Genomic DNA, 24,021 nt, shown 5'->3' on the forward strand with positions numbered 1-24,021 from the left:
AACAGCTGGCCCCATTCAGCAAGGCTGCCTCCCTTCCACACACAAGGGTTTCTGCCAAGTGCCAACAAGGATGTCAGGCTAGTTGAGATTCCAGTTGGTTTTTAGAACCCTAAGAGCAGTTATCTCTCCCACTGGGGAGTTCCAGATCCTTTGGCTGTCACTGCAGGAGACAGATGTAAGGGAAGGCAAATTGTCACCAGAACTAAACAACCATCAGAGTGGAATGACCTCAAAAGGATAGTGTCTGCTCTTTGCCTCCCTGATCAATGCCAGTTGGAAACTCCAGGGCATCCAGAACGCTATACCCACCAAATGCTTGAGTGTACAGCAGGAAGTCAGAGGCTGAATAGCTTATGAGACATCAGAGATGAGAACAGGATGGTGGCTTTATGAAGACATGGAGATGGAAATGTAGTGGGGAGAAGACAATACTGACCTAGAGCACCAGGAATCCTGAAAGAAAATGAACCTAGACTCTTCAATCACATCAGATACAAAAAGCAAAGTGGATCAATGACTTAAATGTAAGAACTGAAACTATAAAATGACCAGAAGAAAATATAGGAGAAATTCTTTGTGGCCTCAGATTTGGCAAAGACTTCCTACATTGTACACAAAAGCACAGGCTCCAAAGGATAAAAATCAATATATTGGCCTAAAAATCTTGTGATTTAGTACTTCAAAATACACTGCTACAAAAATGGAAAGGTAAGTCACAGACTAGGAGAAAATATTTGCAAACTATATATCCACCAATAAGCAAACTATAAACTTTAGTCTCTTCCTTGATATTTCAACATGGCGTTACCTTCAGACAATTCATCAAAGAACTTGTCAATAAATTCCAAAGGGGAATAGAACATATTTGGATATATATTTGAAATATAAGCCTTTTGGTGGATAGTTTATATTTATATATAATATATAATTTTTAGATAAGATGTAATAAATTATAATATATAACATATACTATTTTAATGTATAATATAATTTAAATTATAATTATTTTGTATATTATATTAATATGAGCAACCCAGTTTTATTTTTTATTTTTTTAAAATTTTTTTTATTTATTTATGATAGTCAGAGAGAGAGAGAGGCAGAGACATAGGCAGAGGGAGAAGCAGGCTCCATGCACCGGGAGCCCGACGTGGGATTCGATCCTCCGTCTCCAGGATCGCGCCCTAGGCCAAAGGCAGGCGCCAAACCGCTGCGCCACCCAGGGATCCCAGCAACCCAGTTTTATTTTATTTTATTTTTTTTAATTTTTATTTATTTATGATAGTCACACACAGAGAGAGAGAGAGAGAGAGATAGGCAGAGACAGAAGCAGGCTCCATGCACCGGGAGCCCGACGTGGGATTCGATCCTGGGTCTCCAGGATCGCGCCCTGGGCCAAAGGCAGGCGCCAAACTGCTGCGCCACCCAGGGATCCCAGCAACCCAGTTTTAAAGGTGGACAAAACATTTGAAGAAATACTTTATCCAAGGAAGTATATAAATAGCAAGTAAACACATGGAAAGATGCTCGACATCAGTAGTTATTATGGATATGTAAATTAATACCATAATGAGATACTACTACACACCCACCAGAATGGCTAAAATTAGAAAGACTGATCATACCAAGTGTTGTCAAGGATATGGAGCAACTATAACTCTCAGAAATTTCTGATAGCAATGTAAAATGATTCAACCACTTTGGAAAACAGTTTGGCAGTTTTTTAAAGTTAAAACATACATCTGCCATATGAGCCAGCCATTCCACTCTAGGTAATTACCCAAGAGAGATTAAAAATATATATATTTACTCAAATACTTGCACATGAACATTCATAGGAGCTATATGTGTAGTAGTCCCAATATATCCACACAATGGACTACTACTCAGCAGTAAATAGGAACAATTTATGCATGCAATGACACGGAAGGAGCCTAAAATGATGATGTTATGAAAGGCAGACCAAAAAAGAGCACATACTGTATGATTCCACATATATACAATTCTAGAAGATGTAATCTGATCTACAGTTGCTGGCAGCTGATCAGTGGTTGGCCAAGTAGGGCAGGAAGGGCAGGGAGGAAGAATTTCAAAGGGGCACAGGGAAATGAGTGAGTAATACATTCCTTGTTTTGGCTGTGGTGATGGTTTCACAGGAGAGATATGTGTCAAACTCATTAAATTGTATGCATTCAATATATGCAGTTTACGTCAGTTTTACTGCAATAAAGCTGTTCAAAGGAGACAGGAGAAGATGTCAGCCCTTGGCCCCTTGGTAAAGACCAGTTACTCCTCTGCTCTCCTGGTGGGGTGTGGGTATAGTTTGTCCACAAAATCTATGTCTCCTCTGCCATCCAGGTCCCTCACTTATTCCAGGTTTCCCAACTGTGTCTTCTGTGTCAAGTCTTCTGTCGAGAAGGAAGATGACAATGATGGACCAGGCTCCTTGGACAGCAGCAAGAGGCCAGTGGTGATCACACTGGGCTCCTGGAAGAATTTACCCAACCATGGAGCGTGTGGGCCACTGTCATTCCTGCCTCATTTGTGGAATGTGCAACAATTTGCTCTGGGAATTCTCCCAACATGGCTGCAGAACTGGATAAGGCAGAGGTGAGATGCTGAACCATGCGTGGGGCTCGTGAAGGAAGTGAACTACCAGGGCTCACCATTCAGGTCAAGGCTGTCAGACAAGATGGTCATTACATAACCTACAATGATCGTGAAATTCTGGAGCCAGGAAGCCAAAGCTATGTGCAAGGCACTCCTCCAATTGGCTAAACCCAGATTCCAATCTTTACCATGCTGGCCTGACTGAAGTTTCTTGAGGGCCGGACTCCTGAGGGCCAAACACTTGACTCTACATGAAGGAGTTCATTTCTGTGGCATTCAGCTAGGCTAAGAATGCAATCTTCCACTCTGTTGTCAGGCCTGCCCACATGTGGGACCTGCCCTTACTCCCTGTGGCCTTTCCTTGGTAGCATTAGCCTCACTAAAGGAAAGCTGGATTAAAAAAAAAAAAAAAACAACAACAACCATAAAATGGGCATATGTGTTGGGGTTATTACTCACATGACTAAAGGAAAAACTGTTTTCTCTACTCATAATACTTTGGATGCCAAAGTGTCACATTAGGCGATTCTGACACTACCCAGGGTTAGTGCAGATGCCACAGGTTGAGGGCTCAGGTCCACAAGATTTTCCCCACTTCAGACACCAACTAAAAGTAGTGGGTGCCCAGGTAACTCACACTTCTGTTCAACTTGGCTGGAAATCAAGGGTTCCCATGAGTCCTTCTTCACATTCAATCATTTGCTCTATGGCTCTCAGAACTCAGGGAAACACTTCGTACTATTTCCAGTGTCCTGTAAAGGTTACAACTTGGGAATAACCAAATGGAAGAGATGTGCAAAGCAAGGTATGGGGAAAGGGTACAGAGCTTCCAAGCCCTCTTTGGGTGCACCACTTTCCTAGCACCTCAATGTGTTCATCAACCCAGAGGCTCTCTGAACCCTTTTATTTACACATTTTATGCATGAACAGGCACAACTGATTAAATCATTGGTCACTGGTGTTAAGGTCAACCCCCAACCCCTTTCCCCTCCTCAGAGATTGGGTGTGGGGGCCAGAGTGGGTACTGAAAGTTCCAAGGTTCTCATCACATGAGAAACCAGCTCCCATCCCCCCACCTCAAGCCACCTCACCAGCATAAATTCACATGTGGTTTCAAGGGGCTATATAAGCCTTTGTTATATGAATAACAAAAAATACCCTTCCCTTTATCGCTCAGGAAGCTACAAGGATTTTAGAAGCTCTGTGCCAGGAACCGGTGACAAAGACCAAATATGTACTTCTTTTCTTTCTTTCTTCTTCTTCTTTTTTTTTTATTTCTTATTATATCACAACATTACAATGACAAAGGAATTAGACACCTGATGGACAGGTGTTCCGGGTGTTCCTTTAAATCACACATTCTCTCACAGGCATTCATAAAATGATCTGGTTTGCAGAAGCTGCCTGCAGGTGGATTTTCAGGCATGCCTGAGAAGCAGGGCAACTCTTCCAGTGAGAGTCGTCCTCTCCTCCGGGTTTTTCTGTGGCTCCATTTCCTCAGAAAGTTCACCTCAACGCTGAGAGGGGCCAGGCTGCAGGGACAAAGGGTTGTGCATGGCAGACAGTCTGAACTTTCTCTCTAGGTCACCACCGATGCCCCCACTGACCTTCGTGGATGCCACAGGCCTTGCTCTGTTCTCTGGCTCGGGCCCACATCCCCGTGTTTTCCCCTCAGCCCAGTGTCTCTCTAGGCTCAGAACTAGGGAGCACTCCTCAGCCTCCCAGATATTTCTGACTGAGCTCAGCCATCCAAACAGTGGGAAAAGCTTGCTTTCTAGATCTCTCACCAGGAGACTCCAGAAAACAACTCACCACCTGGCCAGGTAACCAAGCGAATTCTCCTGATGAATTTTCATTGAAATCAAGTGCCCAGAATGGCCACCCCAGTTGGCAAGGCAAAACTGCAAGACCTCTCTCCTTACCAAGCACTTGCACAGGGCTCACACTGGCACAGCACATTTCCCACTTGTGTTATAACAGATCTTTTATCCCTTGCTGGCATACAGGGAAATGAGGGTGTGAAAAAGACCAACTGCAGAGTCATGTGAAGAAGGACATGGGGTTTTGCTATCTAGCTCAGTACCCCAATACCTGGTGTTTAACATGTACAACACAGAAACGTACATCTGTGCAGCACAGGGTGGGGGGTGGTGGAGTGGGCATCAGGGCCCTGACCCTGAGGTCACCTACGTTTCTATTAGGAACTCAGGTCCTTGTTCAAATATTTATCGGGCACTTACTATATGTTGGCACTATGGATTCAGCCTCATTCAGATGGATGAGGCCCCTGGCCTCAAGGTTCTCATAGCCTCAGCCCTGTAGCATTAGCCCTGAGAGGTCATGAAGCAAGAACAGGGCTGACCAGGTGGGATGCCAGAAGCAGCTCAGAACTCCATCCCTGAGTGAAGGGAGAAAGAACTCAGGACAGGATAGGGTGGGGCCAGATACAGGAAGCAACAGCTGACACCTCAGCCAAAAGGAAATAGATATGGGGGGGAGGGGGTATATGTGGTGTGTGTGTGTGTGTGTGTGTGTGTGTGTGTTTGTGAATCCTGGCCAGGTTCGGCGAGTGGCCAAGGCTGCCTGAGCACCAAGAAGGTGTAAAGAAATTCATGGGCCACACCAGGGCCTCTCCTGAAGGCCTGATGCATTGCTCTTGGCCTTAGCAGTGCAGCTCCTGCACCAGCCTTGGGCCAGAGGTTCAGCAGCATGGGCTAGGAGCATGGGCTCTAAATGAATGAGAATGGCACCACAATGCCAACACCCGCTACTCCCACAAATGCCGTCTACAGCCATCTGTAGCTTTATGGCACATGCTAACCAGGGTGAAGGCAGCGGGGAGCCCAGCACTGAGCCAGGCTCTGCCACAGTTTGCTGCAAGATCCTAGGCAGACCACTTCTCCTCTGGTCTCAGTTCTGGATCTGTAAAACCCTTCTGCCCTGTGTCAGACTACCTGGGAGAGTCCTGCCTGTGGAGCGTGGCTCTTCCTGCATGGGCTGAGCTCTGGGTAAAGGTTGTCTAGGCCATTCATCTTCTCCCATCAGAGAAAATGAACTCCCTTGAGGCCTCTGTGGCTCATGGAAGACTCAGCCAACACAGGGCACTCAGAGTCTTCCTTTGAAAGCAGCCTATTTTATCCATGTGGCCCTGAGTGACCAAGGCCAGCTAGCTGGGAAGAGAACAGAGAAAGGAAACCCAGACCAGAGACATGTGTGCCCTCAGAGAACATTCAGTTTCTTCCCCCAGACCACAGGGCTCAGTACCACCAGGCTTCCTGCTGTTCTTGAGAGGGAGAGAGGAGTTTGAACCAGATAGTCTCTGTGGCTTCTGGCCAAGAGACTGCCCTACTCTGTGCCTCAGTTTCCCCAGTTGCAAGTGGCTGGGTTGTGAGGATTCAATAAGCATATGTATTAAATAAGTGTCACATAACAAACACCCTACAAATGTAACTTGCTTTCCTTGTAACCATACCACCATGTCCCCTCAAGCAGGGCAAGCAGCTGCTCTGCTCTTTGTTTATCGTAAGACAAATTCAGAATCTGCCCCCCAGGCTCTGGGTGAATCAGTTAATAAATGATTGCAAAAATGTGTAGCTACATTATAAATAAACAAGAATGTGGGTGTTCCCTACTGCTTCCTTTGTTGTTGTTTTTTTAAGCAAACTTTACTAGTAGCTGTACAGACCCCAGTATTTTAGAAAATTTCAGTGGCTAGGAATAGCAAAAAATTATGTTAGCCCAAATAACTTTTAAAAAGAAGAAGAGAGATTTTTTAATAATTAATTAATTATTTAATTAATTAATTAAAATAAAAAGAAGAGGGGCTCCTGTGTGGCTCAGTCAGTTAAGTGTCCAACTCTTGATTTCAGCTCAGATCATGATCTCAGGGTCTTGAGATCAAGCCTGGAATTGGGCTCCATGCTCAATACAGATGCTGCTTGAGATTCTCTCTCCCTCACCCCTCTCCCTGCTTGCACATTGTGCACCATGTGCTCCTTCTCTCTCTCTCTCTCTCAAATAGATAAAATCTTTTATAAAAAGAAGGAGAAGAAAAAGAAGAAACAAAATTGACATGGAATTTATTTTTAGAAATGCCTTTTTGGGGGCCAATATTTTAAAACAGCAAGAATATTCACACACACACAGGATTTTTCCTACAAAGTCTTTAGCTACGCAATCTCAGGAAATCCTAGAACTTCAAATTTTCCATTCTGACTCAAATCCAATTTTAGTTCACTTTGAAAGTGCCTTCTACTCGTATTGAACAAAATATGAAATTATTTTTTTATTCTCAATATTTGTTAAGAAAATAGTCTTACAATTTTAAAAACAATTTTGTTCAGAAATATTTCAAAACTAGCTTTTACACTATTTCTTATCATGCCTTACCATTATTACGGTTGGAGTATAGTTTTGTTAGTCAAAATTCCCTTATTTTTCTGGTGATTATCATGGTGATTTTATATTTCATAAGATTAGACAAAGAACCACACAATGGATTAACCAAATAGAGCCACAGCTGGCTTAGTCTCTAGAAGGAGTTTCCATCCTTTTCCATCAAATAGTTTTAGATATTATTTTGGTACCTAAAGGCTTAACCATAGTGAACAAAAAATACTCTTACATTATTTTTTTTCTTTTTTTTTTTTACTCTTACATTATTAAAGCAAAGAGAACCAAGAGAAGAATTAGGTTAAGTGGCTAAAGCCATTGAGGACAAAAGGAAGAATGCAAGCTCCAAACAGACACAAACTTAACAATTTGGGGATTTCTCTGCAAAAACATGACACCCATGTCAATAAAACTCAATACAGTCACAGTGGGTTCTCCAGCTAATCAGGAGTATAGCAGGCAAGGAGAACTTGGCATCTGGGTCTGAGGGGTGTGGCCTGAGGGGCTGGCTCCATGGACAAGCAACCAGTACAGTTGTACTGGGCCCTGTACTCAGGATTTAATGCTCAATTGTGGCCACCTCAAAGTCCCCAATAATTTTATCTTTGAGTTGATATTTTGTAAACAAAGTCTGATGGGACAACAGAATACACACCAAGGGCTAGCTAGGCACCTTGGATTCCCCCAGTGCCACCCCCCGGGACAGGTTCTCTGCTCTACCCACCATCCTCCTCCAGTGGCCGCATCAGCCCTGGAAGGTCATGTTGGGTGTGTGTGTCACACTATACCATAGGGCCCCAGGCACTGTGAACAACGCTTGTGCCTGAGGAAGAGCAACATTAAACACCGAATTAGAAACACCACTACAGACAAGGGAGAGAGAAACTGCAAAACAAAACAAAACAAAAAAAGCTTTCTCCTGCTTTTTGAACAAGGGGCCCCACTTCCCACAAATTATGTAACTAGCTTGGCAACAGGCACTTTATAGGAGTAAGTTCCAATCCTGGAAAAGGTGGAAATAGCTTCAATGTGGAGCACGGGGACTTCTCCCAGTAGGGCTTAAGCAAGAAGTCTGCCAAAAAGCACAAAGAGCCCAGGCAAAGCTGGAAAGCAGACACTGGGGTCTGGTATCATATCCACATGGCCATGTAGGGTGTTCCAGCAGCAGGCAGCTGCCTGGGAGCAAAGAAAAGTCAATGGCTAGATTGGGGCAGATGGGGTTTTCATTTTTACTTTTGGTATCAAATGTTGGGGACTATTATGCAAGCCAGTGGGAGTACACATTGACACAACCTTTGGGAAGCAACTTCACATCCACTGTCAAGTCCCAGATGCACACACACTCTAGAGAAATTCTGCACGTATGCACAGGGGACCAGTATGAGAGTGCTACAGATCATTGTGGGAAATATTTTTTAAAAATAGGAATAAGCTTAATGTTTATCAGGAGAGTAGATACAGTAGTATATCCACAAGATGGAATACTTTGGAACAACGAAGATGAATAATTAGAGCTACATGTGTCAACAAAGAAAACTCTTGACTATAACATGAAGCAGTACAATAAATTACCTTCTTTGGGCGTAAAACCTTCATGTGTGTCAGCTCTATGTCCCCCATGTTGGCTAAATCCTGGATGAGGGAATGGAATGGCTTCTTATAGTTGAATATCAGTTACCTCTAAGACCTACTTCATCCAATCCACCAAGGGTTCAATGGCAAATTTCCATCATTAGAAATTTACTCCTTGGTGTCAAGGCTATGTGCTGTGTTAGAGATCAAAGAGACCCGATGGTTTCCAGATCTACAGAACTCTGCTGGGCAGCCACTGGCCACAGCCCAAATCCCTTATCATTAAAAAGCTCATGGAAGGAAGCTGAGGTAGAAAGGCTGAGAAGCTGAGTCAAGGACAGAATTTCAGGGTATACCAGTATTGAAGGATTGGTTAGATGAAGAGGGGTCAGTGGAAGCAGGTAGAAAGCATTAAGGGACAAGAAATGCCAAAGAAACAAGAGTGTTAAGGGGAAGTTATAGAAACTGATCACAAAAGAAAAAAAAAAAAAAAGAAACTGATCACATATCACAGGGGTAAGGTCAGTTCTGGTGAAACGATGTCATTTAATAACTCGACAATTAAGAAGCTGCTGGTGACTTTAGCAAGGGCAATTTTGGTAAGATGATGGGGGTAGAACCCAACTTGGTGGGGGATGAAAGAAGATGGGGAAATGGAGGCACAAAATGTGGGCTACTTTCAAGAAGTTTATTTATAAAGTGTGGGGTGGAAACTGCCTGGGAAGAGAAGGTAAAGGTAAGGACACATGTCTAGAATGAGAAAGAATTATGCTTGCAAGGTGAAGGAAAGGAAACAGACACAGAGGAAGGATTAGACAATCTGAGAAAGAGGGTGATTTATTGTACTGGATTTTGGAAGAGGCAAGAGAGGATAGGAGGGGGGCACCTAGAAGGATTTGTCTTGGAAATGCCATGTGGATCCTTTTAGAAGCAGGGAAGAGAGGAATTGAGAACCTGATAGGCCTCACTGTCCTGAAGCAGTAGAAGTTGAGGTCACTGGTGATAAAGACAGTGGTGGGGTGGACAATTTGAGGAGAGTTGGACAAACAGGAAACAGCGACCATAGGGGAGTGGAATTAGTGTCTGGCCAGGTACGAATAAAAGGAGTGGTAAAGAGCTAGCTGAATTGGAAACCACATCTCTGCAGTGGTGCAAATTTTCTTTTGTTCCAGTAGAATTTAACAGCTCTGAAGTCCTTCAGACAAGATGGGAGACTGGATTATTCCAGGCTGGGGTAGACAGGGAGGGTACAGCTAGACATGGGGCTTAAGGCCATGGAGAATGATGGGTAGATGATAGCAGCTCTGGGAACAGCTGGAGTTGGCAGATAATAGAGACTTTTCCAGGTTTCTTTCTTTCTTTTATTTTTTTCTTTCTTTTTTTTTTTAATTTATTTTTTATTGGTGTTCAATTTACTAACATACAGATTAACACCCAGTGCCCGTCACCCATTCACTCCCACCCCCCGCCCTCCTCCCCTTCTACCACCCCTAGTTCGTTTCCCAGAGTTAGCAGTCTTTACGTTCTGTCTCCCTTTCTGATATTTCCCACACATTTTTTCTCCCTTCCCTTATATTTATTTTTTTCTTTAAATATTTTATTTTTAAGTAATCTCTACACCCAACATGGGGCTCGAACTCATAACCCTAAGATCAAGAATTGCATGCTCTATCGACTGAGCCAGCCAGGCAGCCCTCCAGTTTTGTTTTATAGAAGAGAAAATAATCTGTTGCAACTTAAAAGATAGTAATTAGAAAAGCCATTCAAACGACTGGAGTTGATGTTTTCAACATCAAAGTAGCAACACACACCCCACCTTGCTTTTGCATCAGTGACCAGAGTCAAACGCCTCTACGGGCACATGCCACATCTCTTGGCCTTATGTCCACCCCACAAACTCAGAGGTGACAACAGGCTGAGACTCTTACCTTTACTTCTCACCTCTGTGCAGGTGACTGGTGCTGAAAGTGCTTAGAAAGATAAGTTTACAATTTCCTAAAATGCAATAATTTGGTCAACTTGATGAACTATTATTGGATAAGCAGGATGAACCCTGTTATGTCTAGTCATTGCTTTTTGAATAGAAATCATGCTGCTGAAGACTGCAGCAGTTTTATCAGCCTCTTAAACATCTTCAAGCAACTTTATCCATTTTTCAGAATTTAGAGATAGACTTTTTGTGCTTTATAATTTTAAACTCATTTTCAGCTGGTTACTCCTACTCTGCACTGTTTATACTCATAAAAATCAGAATTACTTAAATATTCAACAATAGGATTTGTTTTTAGTTCCCTTTTTTCTTATGAGAAAAACAATGTACGTTCATGCTGGAAAAATGTAAAACTACAGGTAGGTAAAAGGAGAACTGGAAGCTAGTGAATATGCAAGAACATGTCTTCCAGCTCCTTCTCTCACCTATATACAGTGGGTTCACACCATATTTACTTTTTTTTCAACCACCTATAATTGCCTTAAGGAATCCAGCTCTCAGGGCTCAAGTGCCCTATCCACCTGCCTGCCCTGTACCTCAGGGAAAGAGTTTTGGAAGAAAGAGTAGAGGGTGCCTTGAGCTTAACCTAAGGAGAAGAAAGACACCATGGGCTCTCCCTGGAAGGTGAAATGGCCACATCTGCTCCAGGGACCACAATGCCCTCACTGAACAATCATGTTAACAACCCCCCTGGACATCTGTGAATAATCTACAACCTTGTAATTTGTGCTTTTGGAGAGTTCCACAAAGCCGTGGTGGGTCCCTCAACCAGGGATACTCAACACATGGATGAGTGGAGACAGTGAAACTTGAGCCTGAGCCATAACACAGTAGGAACAGAGTTCAAAAGATTGAACAAGCTAAAAATGCCAACACCACCCTGAATGGTTGTTATCCTGAAATAACATAGCAAGTGGGCCCTTGTCTGCATGGAGCATCCCAGGGTACTCCCATTTGTCCTGTTCAGGAATGAGGAGATGTGCCCCAGGCCCCCAGAGGTGCTGCCTTCTTCTGCCCATAGTTAAGTCCTGGGAGCCCTGTACTTTCGGCCTTCAGTCCAAGAAGACAGAGCAGGGGGAGTTTCTTTAATGCCCCCAGGACACAGCAATGGCCACACTCCCCATGAAATTTCTAAGAAATTGATGGGCCTCAGGGGGCTGCATGGTATATGGAGACAGCAGAAGCCCAGACAGACCAGGATTTTCATTTTGGCTCTGACCCATTCCAGATCTTGAGAAATTATCTAACTTCTCTGATTCTCCACTTACTTGCCTATAATATAGGGATTCTTGTAAGGTCATGAGGATTAAACTGAGACTATGTAGGTCTGGCACCTTAGCTGGCATATAGGTGGTACCCAGTAGAGTATTAATTTCTTTTATTTTTAATTTTTTAATTTTAAACATGTTATTTTTTTGAGAGAGAGAGAGAGAGCACAAGTAGGTGGAGCTGCAGCAATAGAGGGAGAAGCAGACTCCCTACTAAGCAGGGAACCCGATGTGGGGCTCAATCTCAGGACCCTGGGATTATGACCTGTGCCAAAGGCAGACACTTGACCAACTGAGCCACCCAGGTGTCTGAGTTTTCATTTCTTTACCTCCCAGCCCAGTGGTCCCATCATGTCTTTTCAGACTTGCTACGACCTGAGCAAGAATATTATGGATATTGAGGTGAACAACATTTATTCATTCAGCCAACATTTACATAAAGTGCTTATATACCTAACACTCTGGAACATCAATTTCATTTAAGGATTTTTAAAATATTATTTTATGGGCATATGGGTGGCTCAGTCAGTTAAGCATCTGCCTTTGGCTCAGGTCATGATCTCGAGGTCCTGGGATCAAGTTCCACATTGGGCTCTCTGATCAGCAGGACGCCTGCTTTTCCCTCTCTCCCTCTCCGTCTGTCCTCTCCCCTTCTCTTTCTCTCTCTCTCTCAAATAAATAAATAAAATCTTTAAATATATATATATTAATAGTAAGACAAATATGGAAGAAAATATAAAATTTGTATAAAATTTTAAAGAAAATCCTAAGTCATTACGGCCATGCTCCAGACCTCCCAGGAATCCCATACAGGGCGGCTTGAAGATGCCAAGGACATGACCTCAGGTCCACTTCACACACATGTCCACCTTTTCCTGCTGTGAGTCATAAACCAGAAATGACAAGGCCTCTCCCTAGAAAATCCATGTAGAAGAAAAGTGGTGTCGAAGACAAACCAGGCAATTACCCAGTGAGTCCTCGTGCTTATCACCCTCATTGTCCCCAGAGCCTTGCTTGCACGGTCCGTGTTTCTGACTTTTGAGCTATCCCCAGGCAGACTCTCCCAAGATTATATTCAATTCTGAGGAAAAGACACTCCCGTTTCTAGGAAAACTTGGCGAAATTTGTCACATCTGGGATGTTCAGCCAGGTCAAAGTTGTTTTCCTTACTCCCTCCCAGTCTGGCCTTCTGCTACTTCTTGGGTCATCTTCTAAGGTCAGATTCTGGGATGTGAACCAGGGGTGACCCTATCCATTTGTCAACTGTGTCTTGTTGGAGGCTCACATCTGTTGCTGCTCTTAGCACAGGTGGACCTGGGCCGGAACCAGATCTCCTACATTCACTTTCTCATCAGAAAAATGGGGCTCCTTCCCTGAACCAATAACCATGTTAACTAATTTCACTATTTTTTAAAAAAATTTATTTAAGATTTATTTATTTGAGAAAGAGAGAGAGAAAGAGATTGAGAGAGAAAGCACGAACAGAGGGAAGAAGCAGAGGGAGAGGGAGAAGCAGGCTGCCTGCTGAGCAGGGAGCCCGACACGGGGCTCGATCCTCGGGTCATGACCTAAGCCGTAAAGCAGACACTGAACCGACTGAGCCACCCAGGCACCCCTCAGTATTTGATATAAACAGAGAAATGGTAACAGTGATCACCTCTGAGTGATAGAACTATAAATAGTTTCTATATTCATCATTTTTATTATCCATGTTTTCATTTTTAACAATGAACATTTATTGTATGTAAACAAAGAGAAAAACATAAGGACTAACAATCCTCTCACTTAGCTTTTTCTTAATGAATTCACATTCTGAATTCAAGCTCAACATTCAAGACAAAAAGCCACGGAATGTTTTTCCAAAAGATAGGAAAGTAGAAATCCAATAATTCCTGCATATTGCCCTTTGCCAGGCTGAACCAATTTCCAGTTTATACTTACGTTTACAAGAGCAAACCAAATTGTTTTTGAAGCAGAGTTATTTATCCAACGTACTTTACATATGGCTAAGGTTACCTTCTTATGAATCAAGATCACAACAAAACTAGAAAAATTGCCGGTGAGGTAATGGAAAAAGATATTCAAACCCATGCACTTGGGAGATCACATTATTCTCCAAAACAACTTAGTAACCCGAGGAAGTGACACCAGAGGTAGAACTGTACTAATTCATTTAACAAATATTTGAATATTTACTATGGTCCAGGCACAATTCTAGGCACCTGGAGATATAAACAGAAAACAAAACTAGCAAAAATTGCCACCCTCATGAAGCCTGGCTTCCAGGCAGGGGGACAGAAGATTCCCATTCAGCAGTACAATCCTTAACACTATATTGATATTATTTCTACTGTTCAGACTGTTTTCCTAACATTTTTCTTAGAGAAGAACTTTCTACCAAGTCCTTTTTTTTTTAAGATTTTATTTATTTATTCATAGACGCAGAGAGAGAGGCAGAGACACAGGCAGAAAGAGAAGCAGGCTCCATGCAGGGAGCCCGACGCGGGACTCAATCCCGGGTCTCCAGGATCACACCCCAGGCTGCAGGCGGTACCAAACCACTGGGCCACCGGGGCTGCCCCCCAAGTCCTTTTTTAAGACTTGTGGCTAGGTTCACTATTTCTTGCCATAACCTTTTTTTTTTTAAGATTTTATTTATTTATCCATGAGAGACATAGAGAGATGCAGAGAAAGAGGCAGAGACACAAGCAGAGGAAGAAGCAGGCCCCATGCAGGGAGCCTGACATGGGACTCAATCCCGGGTCTCCAGGATCATGACCGGGGCCGAAAGCAGGTGCCAAACCACTGAGCCACCCGGGCTGCCCCTTCTTGCCATGACCTTGCCAGTAGTGGGAAAGACTGCATGCCAGTATCTTTGGAGTCAAAATAATCAGAAAATTAGAGAGCTTCCCAGCCATAATAACCTTACTAAATGACTGTCTTAAGGATTTGGCTAATACAAACTAGTTCAGATGTTCCCAGAAGAAGCTGACGTGCCCTCAGGTATTACTAGACTAAGAGAACTGAGCTAAAAGATTGGGAGATGAGGGGTTGCCATGGTGGGCTACTGACATAAGCAGAAACAGAAGTGGTACTAACTTAGGAAGAAGCAGATTTTTAGCTCCATGTGAGGGGAAAAATTTCAATAGCCATAGATGTTCCACAATGGAATGGGCTAAGGGAAGGGCGGTTCTCAGGCTCTGACAGTAGATGGCTAACCCAGCTCTTCCACTTACTGGCTGTGTGACCTTGGGCTAATCCTCTAATCTCTATGGGCCTCAGCTTCCTTGTCCGTAAAATAGGAATTAAAATGGTACCTTGTTCATGAAATTATGGTAAGATTAGCAAAAGAAAGCACAGAAAGTGCCAGGGTACTACTTGACACAGAGTGACTTTGGCATTGAAAGCCAACCTAAATCAAATGATAAAGTTTAAGAACTTATTTTCTATGCTGTTTTTATAGTGGATTTTATTTTATTTGTTTTGATTTGAAAATAATATTATATATAGTCACATTTGGCAAGAGGATTAAAATTGGTGGTTATGATTTTAACATCACAAAATCAGATGCTATAGGAGGGACCTACAGCTTCCTACGAGGATTTCTCTGAACAATGCTCAGTGCTACCACATTTCAGATATGACCATAGTCCGGGTCCAATACATGACCCTTGACATCATGATCTTTGTCTTCCCTGGAGGTGCACCAGGGTATAGGCAATGGCAGAGATCAGGCCAGCATGAGTGCTCACTGTATACTCAGATCAGGGAATGCCCTAAGGCAGGAGTACCACCCCCCATACACATACCCAACAGAGCTGATTTGGGGGTCCTCTGGAGTTCACAGCAGAAAGTCCCCAGGTAGGTTAATCTCAATGTCACAAAGCTCCCAAGGGTCTGTTACTGACCACAAGAGAAGTGCCAGCCTCAGCCCCATACTGGGACACCAGGACTGATAGGTTCAGATGGCAGTATGCAAGGCAGGACTCTGGAAAGCCACAACTAGGCTGGGCTGGAAAGCCAAGCTATAGCTCAGTGGGATGAATGGCAGCCTAAAGGCAGTATGGGATAGAATACCAACCCACTCATATCCCTCTTGTGATTCCAGGGGTGGGGAGCATATCCAGACAGGTTTCTTCTTCTACCCCAATGAGGACACCCAAGGGCAGCTACACAACCTCAAGAGAACTGCTTAACAGTCTAGCCCCATCTCCTGGCCTTGGCTGTTGGTAACTGTCCAAGGGTAGGAGAGAGAAAGCAGCCAATCTACTTATGTGTGTCCAGCAGGCCCTCTGGCAGCTTCCATCCTCATAACAGCTGCCTTTGAGTCAGAGGTCAGCCTTTAGCTGTTGAGCCAGTGTTCAGCCCACAAGTTCCTGCCATTATACCCTCCCACTGGCCAGCTTTTCAGGCATGCATGCCTAGACCTGTCTGAACTCTCAGCAGGTACAGAGTTCAGGCCTACCTCCCCTAACACCCCTCACACCTACTAGTTAAGAATCAAAGTCCCAAACAACAATATATTGTATGTGTGTGGTGCTTAGCACTTCCAATACACTTTTCATATCCTGAATGTATTGGTTAGGATTTTTAGTCGTAAGCAAAAATTACTAACTTTGGCTGACATGCACAGAAAAGGACATAAATTAAAAGAGTAAATGGCTCACAAAATCTCCAAGAAGGTAGAAAATCAGGCTTGGAAGCACACAGTCAGAAACAATGCCTTTAACCCCAACTCAACAGTGGTCTAAGAAGACATCATTGTGACCACTGAATCTGGACTACCATTCCTGCCACCTACACCACAGACACCTTCATACTGGGTGCTGCCCATAAAATTGCTGTCACTGGAAACTGAGATTGTACCCATCAAATCACTAAAAGGGTTACAAAGCAGACCCTACTCCTTTGCTGTTCCTGGCTTCCAATTCAAAATTGGGGAGGACAAGCACTGAGGGGGGCACTTGACGGATGAGCATTGGGTGTTATACTATATGTGGGCAAATCGAACTCCAATAAAAAAAATACACACACACACACACACACACACACACACAAAATCGGTGAGGTGTGGCATGAGGAGGGGGCTTGTCTGACCGGAGGAGCCAGAGCCTCAAGCTTATGCCCACGCCCTAGCTGTAAAGGAAGATGATTCCACCTGATGAGGCATAGGGATTCCTCAAGCACAGGAAGGAGGCTTAGCTGCCAGGCAACCAAAATGACTGACAAATGTCCGACTCAATCATCACACCAATACATAAAGCTGCCAGAATGACTCTTATTAGACAATTTTAGACAAAAGGAATGTGACCAGTGCAGCTTCTCTATCAATATATTGATATAAAATAGAGAGAAAAGCAAAGTCTTGTTTTCAGGTTAAAAATTCAACTACAGAAGTGTGAGATAAGGAACTAAGTTTGGCAACAGGTCACTTAAAGATAGTCTTAGAATCTCAGTTAATCTTAAATTTCATATGAACCAGCTGAAGAGGCTGCTGACATACCACTGCAAAGACTTATGGGCAGGACAGTGTCTTGGCCTCTGGGCCTGCCAGACTTACCTTGGATTAAACATTCTAGTCTGGCCACATTTGCAGAGCGGGACAGCCAAGGTAGAGAGGGCAAGTCCTGCATCCTGTTTACCACTACAGATCCAGCTCTGCCTGGAACACAAAACAGCTCATTAGATATTTGTTGAATGAATGAGTGAATGAACAACTGAACAAATGAACTCAATCTTAGCAAGAGAAAATCCTTATTATATTTTATGTTTAAAAAAAGCAGCATTCAAAATTATATCTAAATGATTTCTAGAAGATGAAAGACGTGTGTGTGTGTGTGTGTGTGTGTGTGTGTGTGTCCTACATGTAGACTGTAATGTGGAAAAATAAAAAGATGTTAGGATTATATACTAGGGATGATGTGTTATTCTTATCCATTTAACATGTTTCACTGAGTACCTATTATGTGTCAAGTGCTGTGCCATATGCTGTGAATAAGCAGTAAAAAAAAAAAAAGTAGACAGTCTATACCTTAATGGATAGTTTATTATAGTGGGTTACTGGAGGAGTGAGGATGGGAGAGAGACAGAAAATAAACACATATGAGAATGTTTAATATGTCAGATAGTGATAAGTGCTATTGGAAAAAGAAAACAAAACAGAAAGGGGGAATAGAGAGTGCCAGAAGAGGAAAGACTGCCATTGCAGATGGGATGCCCATAAGGATATTTAGGGAAAGAGCTTCCAAGTAGAGGGAATAGCAAGTGCAAAGGCCCTGAGGCCAGAGTATAGGTGGTATACTCAGGAACAGCACGGAGGTCTATGTGCTGAAGCACGGGGTGCCTACGGGACAAGGCAGAGATGGATGCTACAGAAGTCAGAGTATACACGGTCCTGTGGGCCATCATAAGAACTTCAGCGTTGGCTCTCAAGACAAAGAAGCCACTAGAAGAGTTTGAGCAGAGGTGTGATATGATTTGACTCATGTTTAAAAAGAATCATTCTTTTACAAGGATATTTTAGGAGAGAGTTTAGGATAAAAGGAAGAATTTTCAACAATGAACAGATTATCATAACATTCATGAATTGATTTACAAAATATTTTCTAAGCACCCACTGTTCCCAGGGGCTGGAATAGCAAACCTACTTCAACATTACAAAGACATATCAACCATACAAAAATATTTTTAAGTAACTGCTTTTTTTAAAGACAAAGATTGCTCAATGCAATTAACTGATTTTGTCATTTTTCTTTAAAAATTAGGAAGATCATTTTTCTCAATAAACATTTAGATGCACATTTCATATTCTATGCCAACTCCCATAATTGTATACTGAGTTGCTGTTTGGAAAATCCTGAAGTTGGCTGCTTATTTGACTTGTCTTACAAAGCTCACATACAACACTCCTACCACGTCAATCACAACCCAACATTACTGATAGGAGACCCTTGTGGGAAGACTGTATGTGCTGGCAAGATTATCTGAAAAACTAATAAAATCCTTGTAATCCTTTTCAAGGATGCAGAAAGGAAAATGGCTGCATTTCAAATTCATGGCATTTCAAAGGCATGAATTAAGCTCTAAACTCTACATTTAAAAAAAAATCAACACAAGTTCTCTAATTTATGTTCTAAAATGAGAAAACAAATCGTTGCTAAGAAATGAAATTTGCAAAATTCTTAAACACATTTTCTAGTTGATATGCACATACTCAAATCTACAAACTATACCAAAATATAAATTGCAGGAATCACTACATTGAACTTGGTTGATACAACTTCACCATGAAATCTAGAATTGGTTTTTGTTTTGTTAAGTTTATTCCTAGACATTCTGCGTTTTAGGTATGTATAAAACTGATCATGTGTAGATGATGTTCAAATGATACTGCTAAGAAAGCTCATGGCTTTTATGGGGGTAAGAGGGCTTCTTAGCTCTCCAACATCTTGGTTTCTGTGACACTCATGTCAGAGATCTTGCACCCTATCTATTTCCCTTACCATCTGTTAACTTCCCACTCACTAAACAGTTCGACAAGGGCTACTGGGGTTCCTCTCTCCTTCATCTTTCTGGAAGACCTGCCAGTGACCTACAAAATTGCCTTCAATACCTTCTCATGATCTTCTCTGTCCACTCCAGCCAGTGCCCTTGACCAGAGTTCCTCTACCTCCGATCAGCACTGCACTCCCTGCCCTCCCACCCATCATATCTATCTTCTGCTACACTGAGAATCCCATTCCTTTCATCTGCCCACGCTATCCTGGTTTCACCTCTTTCCTCTTGGTGGACTAGTATTTCTAACTCTCTTGTCAACATTTCCAACTTCCTTGCTTTCTTATCTCCCTTGTCCAGCAAAGCCAAGACCTGGATCAGTCTCACAAGGGGCCTCCTCCATGCATATCTCAGGACTAATAGGATGCTGAAGAAAACCAATAACCCCGCAAATTACTGCTCCTACAAATCCATCACCTCTAAGCTCAGCAGGTCTTTACCACTGCTCTTCAGTGCCTGTCGGTTGCTATTAGCTTTCTCTCCTATTTTCCACAGCAGCTATCTTGAACATTTTCACTCTTTTTTTCCAAGCTTTCCATTCCAACTCATTTCCTCATGCTGAGCAGATTCCCTTGCCTCTGATATCCCATGAGAAGTAATGGCCATTAGGTATGAAGTGCCTCCATTTCCTGAGCCCACCTCCCAACCACCTACCTATTGACTATCAACCTACTTGCATCTCCAACTCTTCCTTCCTTTTTCCCTTTCCATATCAAAGGAAAAGTGGGCCCTCCTCTTACCTGAGACTCACTCTGAACCCTACCACCTCCTACCCCTCTAACTGATTTCAGTTCACCCGTCAACCCTTCTCCCAAAGCATTCATCCTCAACTATACCTCTACTGACTTTTCCCCATCAGCATTTTTGAATGTCCTAATCTCTCCCAACTTAAAACAAAATTGTCTCTCAATTCTACATTCTTTCTGGTTTTCTCCCTCTTCCTCTTCAAAACCATTCCCAAGTGTTATCTATATTAGTATTTCCCAAGGGATTTTGGTTTTCTCTTTGATCTTCTCTAGTAAAGAATTTCATCTATTCCCATGGCTTCAATTATGATGTATATGCTCATAACTTGATAGCTTAAGATTCTTTTTCTGGATCACATCTCTCATCTCTCAAAGATGAAAGGTTCTCAGGACCTGCTTTTTTTGGTCTGAATTAGTTTTAAGGTAATAGTCCCTCTGGTTGTTTTTTCTTTGGCCATGAATCCCTAAATATTAAAGCATTCTCCTAAGCCAAACTCCAAGTCACTTAGTGGACATCTTACCTGGATGTCTCCTACTCACCTCAAACCCACCTGCTCCTTAACTTTTCCTCACCTCGGGGAAATGTTGCACCATCCATTCACCAAATTTCCCAAGGCAGACACCTGGATATCATCCTTGACTCACCACTCTCCTCTGTGCACTCAGCTCATCACTCACAAAGTCCTTTGAATATTTACCTTTGTAATACATCTCAGATCTGCCCCCTCTTTTCTATCTTCATAGATGCTGTGCTGGATCACTACAGCAGCTTCTGACCTACATCCTAGCCTCATCTTCTCCTGTCCATTCTCCATACAGGCCCTAGAACTGTTCAAAATGCAGGTCTCAAAAAAACAAAAACAAAAACAAAAACAAAAACAAAACGCATGTCTCCGTAAAAACCTTCATTATCTTTAGAATAAAGCTATATTCCTCAGCCTAGTATACTAGGCACTGCAACACCCAGCCCTGGTTAATCACTTCAACCCTGCAACATTCTGGTTAATCCCCTCATTACTTAATTAGAAGACGTATGGAATTTCACTGAGACCTTTACTTCCCCTTTAACAAGGTAGGAGGCTAGCTTAATGTTTCCCTGGAATCCTTTATAACTCTAGCTTCCAAGCAGCTAGAATTCCATTCTCTGCTCTAAGGCCACCCTTTAAAAAAAAAAAAAAGATAAAACAAAGGTATTGAGTATATGCCTAAGCAAAACCATACAACTAATAAGAGAGAGAATGGAAATTTGAACCCAGGCTACTCAGGACATTACCTCATGCCTGTTTATTCATAGTCAAAACAATTTCTGATAATCGAAGATGAATAGCATATGTTAAGTGCTTAATATTTGTGAAGTGCTTTACATAAGCTACCTCACTTATCTATTACAACATTGTCAAATAAGCAAACTACAGATCTGATAATGTAGTTTGTTCAAGGTCACGTAGCTAGTAAATGGGTTTGGATTCCATATCTCCATCTTATTAGCTACTCCCTAACACCAATATAGCATTTTACAACTGAAGAATCAGGTCCAGCCCAGGGTCACACATCTAATCAGAGGCAAAGTCAGAATTAGAACCCGGCTTTCCTTACCCTACTTGGCTGGACCAATGCTATTTTAATCCCTGCTTTCTGGAAGAATCATGGTACCCTGGCTTTTTCACTATTTGCAACAATTTCCTGAAAACTAGCATTACTCCTTAAGTGCTAAGCTGACCTTCAGAGTTTCAGCTGTGGCTACAGGCAGTTCTTTGCTAGCCTTCTGTTGATACTCTGCCAATGCTCTGTTGATGCCCACTCTGTGGCCTAGTCTTCCCCCACCTGCTTTTCTGACAACCTCTACTCTCACTGCTTCTACAGAATTAGACACTCTGTGTCAGCACAAATCCCATTTCCCCCGCCTCCTTATAGTTTTCTCATCTTCAGTAATGAGGCCTCATCTGTTTACCTAGCTCTAGTGATCTTCCCTCAGGGTTTAGCCTGGATCAAAGCCCTTTTGCCATGCCTCTTAGAGGTCCCGTTAGTGCTTCCCCCAATGCAACCCATTTTACTCCTTCAACAATCCTAGTCTTCCCTCGTGGATGTCATCAACTCAAGGATGACAGTTTCTTTTTCTCAGGATCTGTCTTTTTGCTTTGAATCAGGCTCAGGGTAATAGTCCCCCTGGTTATTTCTTCGGCCATGAATTAATTATACCCATATATTAAGGCATTCTCCCAAGAATGCTTTAGCTGAAATACACCCAAAAGTCTGGATGGGGTGACATATGAAGCATGTGTGGGATTAATTGGACCATCTGGCCAACACCAGAGCCCTGAGTGGAAAAGATTCAGAAAAAAAAAAAATTAGCTATCAAGATGGGACATCAGCACCAGAGCCTTATGATGCTGAGCAGAGAACTGAAGAAGGGCAGGGATCTCAGACTGTCATTACTTCATAACTGACAGGGGCAGAAGATCTTTCCCAGAAAGGGAGTGGGAGGCAGGGAATTTAGGCACAAAAAAGGAGAAGGGCAAACAGCTAGAAATAGAGGAACATGAAGAACTGATGACATTTAGGGGAGAATTGACAAGACTTCCAAGGAATGATTGGCATGAATCTATCAATCCCTAGCGTCATAGGATTGTAAGGGCTCCCAAAGCATTCAGGCAAAATTCCAATCCACTGTATGAATGACATAAACATTTCCTCACTGCCGTGGCATCCTTCTGGTTGAATGCTTCCAGCAATGGGAAATATGCAACCTTAAGAAATGGAAGAACATGGAGGTGTGAATAAAATTCAATTACTGTTCGGTTCATTTTCAACTCAACAAATATCTAGGAAGTACCTACTACGTGCCAGACACGATAGGCACTGGACTGTAAGTATTAATAATATAGACATGGCCCCTGTTCTGTGAATCTTACAAACTAATGTGGAAAATGGATACATACACAAACACGCAAGTAGATAGGGGAAGTAGAGGGCGCGGTTCACACACACAAGGTGGGGTACCTAATATGCAGCCAGGCATCTAGGAAGGCTTCACGGATGAGACAACGCCTAGGCTGGGGCTTGAAGAGGGCGAGCGGTTAGTCGAGTGCAAGGGTGGAGGGAACCACCGTAGCGAGAGAACACGGGTGGCTAAGGCTTCCCAGCTACCAAGAAGTTCGGAGTGGTGCAAGAACGAGGTGGTCACCACATTCAGAAGGGCTTTTAGAGCAACGTTGAGAGGAGTGTGGGCTTAATTCCATAGGCAATCGGAAGCGTGAGTAGCGCCCTCTGGCGACCCCGGGGGAAATGTTGCGGTATCGGGGGTGGTGTAGGGAGGCCAGTCTGGGAGGGGATAGACCGGGGGACAAGGCCTGCTTCAAGGGATATGACTAGAAGTAAAGCGCTCTTCCATGATAAATCGAGACAAAAATAAAGGGATAAACTTCAGAATGCCACACTCTGAAGCCACAGGTCTCCTCCGTCCTCTCTCACCTTTGCTCGGCAAACCAAAGGGCTCGACCTCGGTTTGCCCCATGCCCGCGGACCGCGGGCAGGAGGACGGATCGGATCCAAGCCCTTCTTCTCAGATAGGAAAACTGAGGCCCAAAGTCCAGTGATGGGTATCGAGAAGAAAAAAGAAAAAAAAAATCGAAACGCCCTCCCAAGAGGCTGCCCGAAGTCACGCACAATCCGACGGTCCCGCGGCCTGCCCCATTTCTCCGTCAGCAGTCCCCAGCCAGCCGCCTTTGCTATGGAAACAGTTCCTCCCGCCCTCCTCAGCGCCTCGGTTGCTCCATGCACCCTGGGAAATGAAGTCCACCTTCGGTTACCTGCCTGCGGCATAAGCCCCCTCCGCGTCCTTAAAGGACTACAAGTTCCAGAAGGCTGTGCAAAAACTCCGGCAGTCTCT

At 43.2% G+C, this 24,021-nt stretch overlaps 1 protein-coding gene across 1 annotated transcript; it reads right to left on the reverse strand.

The window, feature by feature from the left end:
- Positions 1-1,322: 1,322 nt before the first annotated feature.
- Positions 1,323-23,954, reverse strand: LOC125755064 (uncharacterized). The gene is made up of 3 exons (XM_049109733.1): positions 23,604-23,954; positions 17,393-17,490; positions 1,323-4,142 (listed from the first exon to the last, which is right to left on the reverse strand). The coding sequence occupies exons 1-3, from the start codon at positions 23,952-23,954 to the stop codon at positions 3,905-3,907; spliced, it is 687 nt and encodes a 228-aa protein (XP_048965690.1). The 3' UTR covers positions 1,323-3,904.
- Positions 23,955-24,021: the final 67 nt, after the last annotated feature.

This window comes from Canis lupus, chromosome 5 (genome assembly GCF_003254725.2).
Source record: "Canis lupus dingo isolate Sandy chromosome 5, ASM325472v2, whole genome shotgun sequence".
Classification (NCBI taxonomy): Eukaryota; Metazoa; Chordata; class Mammalia; order Carnivora; family Canidae; genus Canis; species Canis lupus.

What these genes read in the sequence shown, in the direction of transcription:
- LOC125755064 (XM_049109733.1), bottom strand. Translation starts at nt 23,954, where the DNA reads ATGCCGCAGGCAGGTAACCGAAGGTGGACTTCATTTCCCAGGGTGCAT. An exon ending in CTTTGGTTTGCCGAGCAAAG is followed by an intron (nt 17,491 to 23,603) that starts GTGAGAGAGGAC and finishes TGTTCCAGGCAG; the next exon opens with AGCTGGATCTGTAGTGGTAA. An exon ending in ACTAGAATGTTTAATCCAAG is followed by an intron (nt 4,143 to 17,392) that starts GTAAGTCTGGCA and finishes TTGTCCCTGCAG; the next exon opens with CCTGGCCCCTCTCAGCGTTG.